Source organism: Quercus suber, unplaced genomic scaffold, assembly GCF_002906115.3.
Source record: "Quercus suber isolate HL8 unplaced genomic scaffold, Cork oak 2.0 scaffold_131, whole genome shotgun sequence".
Classification (NCBI taxonomy): domain Eukaryota; kingdom Viridiplantae; phylum Streptophyta; class Magnoliopsida; order Fagales; family Fagaceae; genus Quercus; species Quercus suber.
Window position 1 is genome coordinate 844,704 of NW_027069594.1, and position 9,768 is coordinate 854,471.

A 9,768-nucleotide genomic window follows, 5' to 3' on the forward strand; every position below is an offset into this window, starting at 1 on the left:
CGAACCCAACTTAAGCATTTAAATTTTTATTGACTAGCTAATCTCAAACATGCACTATTCAACAAAACTTGGCTCGTTTACAACCATATTGCTAATATATTTGATTAAACAAAGAACAAAGGATTAATCATATTCTTTGCAAAGAATTTCAAACTCCAATTTTTTTTTTTTTTTTTTAATCATCAGTTTGGTTAAAGGATTTACACAAAATGAGAGATCTTGGAAAGTATATACTATATATATACATTGGACAGCCAATAACGTAGTGTTGGAACATTTGGCGTTCAAATAAAGCTATGCTTTTTAATTTTAAACCACAATAATAAGCACATCCACTGAGAAGGAATCACCAAATGAAAAATTAAGTACTTCATTCATCCATTCAAAATTATCAGAACTCAGATAATATTCATATCAAATTTAATTACATCACTAAGATTCATCGAAAGTTAGATCTAAAGGCAGGTTCACTAGAGCCGAAGCTAAAAGTGAAAACATATTATAAAGTAGTCTTTAAAAAAAAAGCCCACTAAAAAAAAAGGAGGAGGAAAGCAGGCTTGAATTGTAAAATGCCTAAAAATGAATATAAAAATTAACTCTGCTTTAGCTGAGCAGCCAGGCCTAGCCATGGCTTGGAATCAGCTGGCTTAGTTGGGGGGGCTTCCTCTGGGTTGTTTATTTGGTATGGTGCTTTTGCAGTGATCCTGTAAAAAATGCCATGTGAAAGTAACAAAGATCAATTATTGAACAACAAATATATAATAAAGAATACTAATTAGTTTGTCTAACTGTAGCCACAACGTGCACAAAGAAACATCAACAATTTTTTTTTATTGCTAATTCATTTCACTTTTGGTCATTAAATAATACAATGGTTGAAAAATGTGCCAATCTCAGAATGGGAGACTGATATTAAAACCTAAACCTACCCAAACCCCTCCAGAAATTAATTTAGCAAAATTTGCTCTGGTGACAATCAAGAATGCCTTGAATTTGATCCCACAGCTGATGCTGAAAAAAATTAAAAAATGCTAGACCACTCCAATCACCTAGGAACCTAGTGTACAAGTTTATTTGATACATCTGCAGCTAAAGTTACACAAACAAATGGTATAATTTTTTTTTTTTTAAAATATGTTTTCCAATATTTTTTTCCAAAATGCCTACCTATCTTTTCTTTTCTCCAAGAATCGGTGCAATGAAGCTCTCCTTGCAATTGGTAAATCTGCAGTAAATAAATAAATACAGACTTTAATCAACAAACATATTCAACATGATGCTCTAAACATTCTATCTTTCGAGCTTGTCAGTAAAGAAACAAAGGCAATCACAAGAAATTACCAGCAGCAAGAGGCTGAGGCGATGGTTGAGCGCGTTCGCTAATCACTTTATTGCCAAAATTTGGAGGAACAACGCCGCTAGAGCTAGTAGCAATTGAAGTGCTGGATTCAACAGAGTTCCTGGCCAAATTAGGAGCAAAGGCAGGCTGGTTGTTAGTAGCCGGATTAGAAGCAAAGGGGGTGTTGTGACTCTGGGAGGTTCCCTTGCTTGCAATCTTTCGAGCTTGTCAGTAAAGAAACAAAGGCAATCACAAGAAATTACCAGCAGCAAGAGGCTGAGGCGATGGTTGAGCGCGTTCGCTAATCACTTTATTGCCAAAATTTGGAGGAACAACGCCGCTAGAGCTAGTAGCAATTGAAGTGCTGGATTCAACAGAGTTCCTGGCCAAATTAGGAGCAAAGGCAGGCTGGTTGTTAGTAGCCGGATTAGAAGCAAAGGGGGTGTTGTGACTCTGGGAGGTTCCCTTGCTTGCTAATAGCATCACTTCCTTTGCCTTGTCAGCCGGAAAATCATTGAACACAATTACTTGTCCACCATAGAATATTGTCATTTGGGCCTTTTCAGGCTCTGCCGTGGCAGGCTTGTTCACTCTGAAACATAATAAACATATTACAATCAGATAAACAAATATTTCTGTACTAAGATTGTGTACTATAGCTTCTATTCTACTTCACCATGTGCAAAAATAGTTATGTTTCACCATGTGCCCCCAATTAATCAACCCATATCATTAATTAGTCCATATCTATGGTTGATGATGTAATTATAAGCCATAGAACAAATAGAATACCCTATTTCCAACTTATATTTTGGGCATCATACTTGATATGGGTATTTTTGAAGACTAGTTAAAAAAGCATAAGAGAGAGCGAGTAACTGAGCTTACCTAGAGTCAGCAATCTTTGGGGCCTCCTCCTTAGGAAATGGAGTAGTAAACCCAGCAGGTTGAGAGAACAGATCAATGGATTGAAGGTTCCGATTGGCCGCCTCGCTTTGGCCTGAAACATCACTTAATTTCTCATTCACCGGAAATAAATTCATTGTTGAGGCTGATTGACGGTACATCTCAGGTGTCCCTGTTACAATTCTACAAATCATTTTCTATACCTTGGCTAAAAAATAAAAAATAAAATAAAAAAGCTATGCAAAGTAAAGTGCCTAATCACTAGTCACTACCACTGTGTTTCAAGGAGAATTAATTTATAATGCAATTTCAGGAGGGCCCTTTTCAAAATCCAATTAGACCCAAGACCAAGTCTTTTTGCAACCATAGGTTGAGAGATATTCTCAACAGATATTGAGAGGGAAAATTTCGAAAGCATAAAGAAGAAACAAAACGTTAACTACTTATATTATTCTTGTTACCAAAAAATAAAATAAATTCGGATTTGAGTGTTTTGAGGAGAAAATCAAGGACATGTCCTACAAGTTTGAACCATTAAATAGGAATATTGATATTTTTGTGGATATTGGAATAAAGAAATTTAAGGTAACTTTTACAGATCCAAGTTCTGGGTTTTTCTTAGAATCACATACCAAAATGGAAATTTGGGTTCAACTTATGCTCCCATAATTATAAACTAAAAAATGAATTAAAAAAAAAAATAAGAAACCACAAACCGATTATAAACAAGCTACTGAAATCCCAGCCTGACTACGACTATTTGACTTAAGTTAAGATTGTGTTTCGTTTCATTTTCATTTTAACAGAATCCCAAAAAACCAGACCAGTTTGAAACATTAAACTTTCAAATCCCTCTCCCTCTCTCTCTTTTCACAACCGAAATACCAGAAATTCAAACTGTAACCCAAAAAAAAAAAAAAAAAAAACGTACCGTTGGATTCGATGTTGCAAGTCATGCCGAGGCTGAGATCTCCAAAGGAACCCTTCTCCTTAAGGTACTGACTCAGCAAGCTACACCTCTTAGAAAAGCTTGCCTTTTCCGGCGACTTCCCTTGCCTTTGCCCTGAAAACTCACAAAACTCCGACGAGCTCGTCATCTTTCCTTGAATATTTTCCAAACAGACCCAGATACAAAATCCAATTCCAAATCCACTCACCAAAACCCAAAAAAAAGTACTCCTTTCAAAGGTTCAGAGAATTATCAAAATTTATACACAACCAAATCAGAATACACCTCGTTGTTTCTGCTCTCTCTCTGTACTCTCTATGGCACATATATTTTATCTCTCTTTCTCTCTCTGTGTGCTCTATTGTATTATTATATATATATGTGTGTACCTGCTTTTCCTATCTTCTCCTTGAGGCTATAATATATATAGTATTATTATATTTTTGCTAATGTTTGGTTTGGTTGAGAGAGTTAAAGCACGAGGAATATATGGTGCTTTATAAGCTTGTTCCTCGCACCTTCGAGAGGTGGACTCTTTATTATTAGTATTATAATATTTTATTATTATTTTGCTTTTTGCTTTTTATTCTTGTTATTTCAAACACGTGTTCTTTGCATCAGTAAACGGCAACCTTTTTTTTTTTTTAATTTTTCAGTTTTTCATGCCAACTCGCCTTTGCCCACGGTTTTTGTATTTTAAGATTTCGATTGATGTTACCTTATTAGCCCTACACAGCTGTACATTACTGTTTCACACGTGGGATTCAGTATGTTTGGTCTCTTTATTCGGGATTTAGTTTTTGTGTATTTGGTATTTACATTACTATTTTTTTTCCCCTTCAAACTTTTTATTTTTAGAAACTATCCTATAAATAGATTAGGGCAATAGTTTTTCTCCAAATTGGGTTGGTGGTGACTGGAGATTCTTTCGGATTATTACTCGGAAGGTTATAAGATTATATGTAAATATTAAATCACATGTTTCGTTAAATCATTTAAATAAGTCACATGTTTATTAAGTAAGGTTATAAATTAATCAAGTTGTTTATAAAAACCGTTTTATCTCGACTTTGAAAATTTTGTTTTACGTTGTTTTTTTAGTAAATAAGTTAGGTGCAACCCTAAATTTAGACTTTTCTATGAAATGAGTCAAATTCAGACATAATAATGCATCTACAGACAAACGTTTGAGAATGATTCACAAAAATATATGTTTTTTTTATTAAAAAAAAATCAAAGTTAAAATGGGGGAATGAAGATTTGAATATTTGACATTTTCATTGGAAATATTATGACAGTTGCTACATGGATCTTCATTTTTTTGCTTTTTTTTTTTTTTTATAACAAAAAATACTTAGATATTAGATACTGTAAGCTTGTAAATAAGTTCCTCACATATTAAATTAGCATTTTTGTTGATAATATAAACAATAAATTTCATAGTAAAAAGTCTATATGTTTTTTACCAATACAAGTTCGGTAAATTAATTTTTGATAAATTGATTTTTTATAGGTTCATAAATGAATATTATAGTATTCAAGTAACTCAAATAATATAATTTTAAGTTTATAACTATAGCTTATTTATTAACTATTACCATCAATTTCAAGAAAAAAAAAAAACTATTACCATAAATTTGTGAATAAGTAAAAAAATAAAAAATAAAAAGTCATGATTTTTGCCCTACATAGAAAAAAATGAGTTAATCATGTAACTCATGAACAAACCTGAAATTGTTTGATAATAAAACAATCAAAGATTAAACATGTAATCTAATTGGTTGATAAGTTCAAGCATGACTTGTGTTTAAAATAAAAGTAATAAATTTTTTTGAATTCTTAGTAATCTAATGGTTTGGTTTATTTATAGTCCTACTTTTAAGTAGGTATTATGAATAAAAATATGCATGAAAAATATTTTAAGTTTCCATACGGTGGATTGCAAAAACTTTCTTATACAACCCAATTTAAAGGAAATTTCTATCAATTTTGGTAATGATTATAATTAAAATGATTGCAATGTTATTTTTTTAACGAAAGGTTTTAAGTTATAGATGCAGAATGAGTATATGTATTTTCTTCCATTAATTATATTTTTTTCTAAAAAAAACTAAATATATATATATATATATATATTTTTTATGGGAATCTGTAAAACTACATTAATTACAATGGAACCAATTTGACAACAATAATGTTATTGTTATTATTTTACCATAAGTGTCTGCCGGGGAATTATTTATTTCTAGTAGCTTATCTATATATATATATATATATATTAATAGACAAAGTTTAGAAAAAATCTCATTAGATTCTATAATTGAAATCCAATTTTGTGCTATGTATCCTGAAATATTTATTGTGGGGACTCAACTTGGATTGGACCTAGAGTATGAATGGATTTTCAGCCCAAACAATAAATTTGTAGAGAGTGGATCGAAGGTTTAGGCGCTGGCTGGCGTTCACGAAGCATGAACTCTTTTCTTTTATTAAAAAAAAAATACTTAGAACTATTTACAACTGGGGGATGCTTCTCAGCCCATGGCCGAGGAGACCTTTTCCTCTTTTACTTTACTCGCTCCTTTTATATAGTTTTCATTGTCCTATCTCGTTCTTCCATCTGTTGATCATCCATTCGCCTTTCTTCTGACCGTCCGTCCCATCAGAGGCCTTATCAACACTCAAGTGGTTCACCCTGATCAACGTCGCCCTGCTAAGGGGTTACATCCCTATTAATGCAGCCAAAGGGGTTAGGTGAACGCATTAAGTGTGGAGGTGACAGCCTGCTCTGGGCTTGTCCCTTTCCAAAATTATCCTTAGTATGCCGAGGACGAAGAGGTCCTCGGCGTGGATCTAAAAAAGAGTTTCTCCCTAATTTAATCTCGGATGGTCATCCTTCCTCGGCGTGGGCATTGGGCCTACTACACGATGGGTTGAGGCTATCAGGGCCACGGGCCCCACATTTATTTTTAGAGAGTTCTATTTCTTAATTTTGGAGTTAAATGTGAGATCATATCATAAATATTCATTCAAGTGATTTATTGAGTACAAAAACCAAAGAGTCTAGAATTAATGAAATGTAAAAGAAAAAAATGCTTCACAATATTAAAAATTAAGAATAAAAAAAAATATGGACAATTTACATTTTGTACCTAATAATATTATTATAAGAATTTTTAAAGAGTTAAAAAAATATAAAAATAACTATCAATAGTATTTAAATTAAATATGTAAGAATTATACTATGGGTCTTAATGTATATCTTTTTAAGTATATCTATGCAATGCATATGTACTGGGTTACAAATCAGTATATGTTAATGAGCAAAATTTAGAGAAAATCCAATTATATTCTATAATCGAAGTCCAATTTTGCATCATGTGTTCTAAATTATTTATTTTTAGAGAGAGTTTTATTTTTTAATTTTGGAGTATAATGTGGGACTATATCATAAATATCCATCCAAGTGAGTTATTGCATACAAAAACCAAAGAGTTTAGAACTAATGGACATTTTACATTTTCTACCTAATAATATTTTTACAAGATTTTTTAAAGAGTTAAAAAAAATAAGAATGACTATCAATAATATTTATATTCTATACGTAAGCATTATACTATGCATTTTTTAATGTATATATTTTAAGAATATCCATGCATATGCATGGGGTTACAAGCTAGTATATATTAATATGTAAAGCTCAAAGAAAGTCCAATTAGAATTTCAAATTAGAGTCCAATTTTGCATCATGTATTCTAAATTATTTATTTTTAGAGAGTTTTATTTCATAATTTTAGAATCAATGTGGAACCACGTCATAAATATTTATCTAAGTGAGTTATTAAGTACTAAAATCAAAAAGTCTAGAATAAATGAATCGTAAAAAAAAAAAATGTTTCACAATGATAATAAATAAAATAAATATGGACAATTTACATTTTATACCTAATAATATTCTTACAAATTTTTTTAAAGAGTTAACAAAATATAAAAATGACTATTAATAGTATTTAAATTACATATTAGGAATTATATTATGTATCTTATTGTATATCTTTAAGTGTATCAATGTATATGCATGAGGTTACAAACTAATTTCCATAATATGAGACAAAAAGTTAAAAACTAGTCTATTTTCAAAAAGCTGACAATTAAATTATTTGAAAAAAAGAAGAAGCTTATATTCCAATGCTAAATGCACACTAAGTACTCCAATTTGACAACAATTTAAAATTTTAATTGGAACAACAACCTTTTATGTGAACTTATAATTAATACTATTATTTTTATTATAATCAATTACCAAAAAAAAAATACAAGTTCCTAAAAAAATCAAGAAATATTTGTCAATTTTTTTTTTTAATGTTAAATTGTTAATAAAATCCAATGCACAGATAAATCCTAGTCTCTAGTAGACCAGACCACAGCACAATACCCACATGGGCAGCTGCCAATAGTTAAAAAAACAGTAGAAAGAAAGAGGGATGAAGCAAAAGATAGCGTGTTGAACGGGAACGGGATAGTTTAGTAAACGGCCATAATTGATTGGGAGTCCACGGCGTTAAGAATAACGGCGTTACGTGCCGTCCTGCAGGTTAGCAATACGACCAAAGTGGGCTCACACCCACATGTTTTTGTTTTTCCTTTTCTTTGGTTTTTACACTCATGAGTTTCATATTCCAATTAATTCATTTAGTTAATTTTTTATAGTTGAATAAAAAATTTAAAAATTTTTTTTTATATCAAAAACTAATTGGTATCTTAATCTAATTATAAAAAATTATTATTAAAACAAATATTAAATAAAACTCTTTAAAAAAATCTTAATAATATAATATAATAAATGAATGAATAAAAAAAGGGGCGGTAAATGCAACGTCTAGAATATTAAATAGGGNTCAGTATATGTTAATGAGCAAAATTTATAGAAAATCCAATTATATTCTATAATCGAAGTCCAATTTTGCATCATGTGTTCTAAATTATTTATTTTTAGAGAGAGTTTTATTTTTTAATTTTGGAGTATAATGTGGGACTATATCATAAATATCCATCCAAGTGAGTTATTGCATACAAAAACCAAAGAGTTTAGAACTAATGGACATTTTACATTTTCTACCTAATAATATTTTTACAAGATTTTTTAAAGAGTTAAAAAAAATAAGAATGACTATCAATAATATTTATATTCTATACGTAAGCATTATACTATGCATTTTTTAATGTATATATTTTAAGAATATCCATGCATATGCATGGGGTTACAAGCTAGTATATATTAATATGTAAAGCTCAAAGAAAGTCCAATTAGAATTTCAAATTAGAGTCCAATTTTGCATCATGTATTCTAAATTATTTATTTTTAGAGAGTTTTATTTCATAATTTTAGAATCAATGTGGAACCACGTCATAAATATTTATCTAAGTGAGTTATTAAGTACTAAAATCAAAAAGTCTAGAATAAATGAATCGTAAAAAAAAAAAATGTTTCACAATGATAATAAATAAAATAAATATGGACAATTTACATTTTATACCTAATAATATTCTTACAAATTTTTTTAAAGAGTTAACAAAATATAAAAATGACTATTAATAGTATTTAAATTACATATTAGGAATTATATTATGTATCTTATTGTATATCTTTAAGTGTATCAATGTATATGCATGAGGTTACAAACTAATTTCCATAATATGAGACAAAAAGTTAAAAACTAGTCTATTTTCAAAAAGCTGACAATTAAATTATTTGAAAAAAAGAAGAAGCTTATATTCCAATGCTAAATGCACACTAAGTACTCCAATTTGACAACAATTTAAAATTTTAATTGGAACAACAACCTTTTATGTGAACTTATAATTAATACTATTATTTTTATTATAATCAATTACCAAAAAAAAATACAAGTTCCTAAAAAAATCAAGAAATATTTGTCAATTTTTTTTTTTAATGTTAAATTGTTAATAAAATCCAATGCACAGATAAATCCTAGTCTCTAGTAGACCAGACCACAGCACAATACCCACATGGGCAGCTGCCAATAGTTAAAAAAACAGTAGAAAGAAAGAGGGATGAAGCAAAAGATAGCGTGTTGAACGGGAACGGGATAGTTTAGTAAACGGCCATAATTGGATTGGGAGTCCACGGCGTTAAGAATAACGGCGTTACGTGCCGTCCTGCAGGTTAGCAATACGACCAAAGTGGGCTCCACACCCACATGTTTTTGTTTTTCCTTTTCTTTGTGTTTTTACACTCATGAGTTTCATATTCCAATTAATTCATTTAGTTAATTTTTTATAGTTGAATAAAAAATTTAAAATTTAATTTTTGTTTATATCAAAAACTAATTGGTATCTTAATCTAATTATAAAAAATTATTATTAAAAACAAATATTATAAGATAAAACTCTTTAAAAAAATCTTAATAATATAATAAATAAATGAATGAATAAATAAAAGAGGGGCGGCAAGTGCACGTCTTGACCACCAATGAAAAGCTGAAACGTGTTTAAAAATGTAAAAGTGTTTGCAGACTGAAACTCCGCGTGTTAATTTCCCATACCCCCAAAG

At 30.1% G+C, this 9,768-nt stretch overlaps 1 protein-coding gene across 1 annotated transcript; it reads right to left on the reverse strand.

The window, feature by feature from the left end:
- Window positions 1-354: 354 nt before the first annotated feature.
- LOC112038919 (protein TIFY 10A) lies at window positions 355-3,666 on the reverse strand. The gene is made up of 5 exons (XM_024071755.2): window positions 3,177-3,666; window positions 2,228-2,417; window positions 1,603-1,931; window positions 1,168-1,225; window positions 355-704 (listed from the first exon to the last, which is right to left on the reverse strand). The coding sequence occupies exons 1-5, from the start codon at window positions 3,340-3,342 to the stop codon at window positions 593-595; spliced, it is 855 nt and encodes a 284-aa protein (XP_023927523.1). The 5' UTR covers window positions 3,343-3,666; the 3' UTR covers window positions 355-592.
- Window positions 3,667-9,768: the final 6,102 nt, after the last annotated feature.

What these genes read in the sequence shown, in the direction of transcription:
- LOC112038919 (XM_024071755.2), bottom strand. Translation starts at nt 3,342, where the DNA reads ATGACGAGCTCGTCGGAGTTTTGTGAGTTTTCAGGGCAAAGGCAAGGG. An exon ending in TTGCAACATCGAATCCAACG is followed by an intron (nt 2,418 to 3,176) that starts GTACGTTTTTTT and finishes GAATTGTAACAG; the next exon opens with GGACACCTGAGATGTACCGT. An exon ending in TTGGAGAAAAGAAAAGATAG is followed by an intron (nt 705 to 1,167) that starts GTAGGCATTTTG and finishes CATTTTTTACAG; the next exon opens with GATCACTGCAAAAGCACCAT.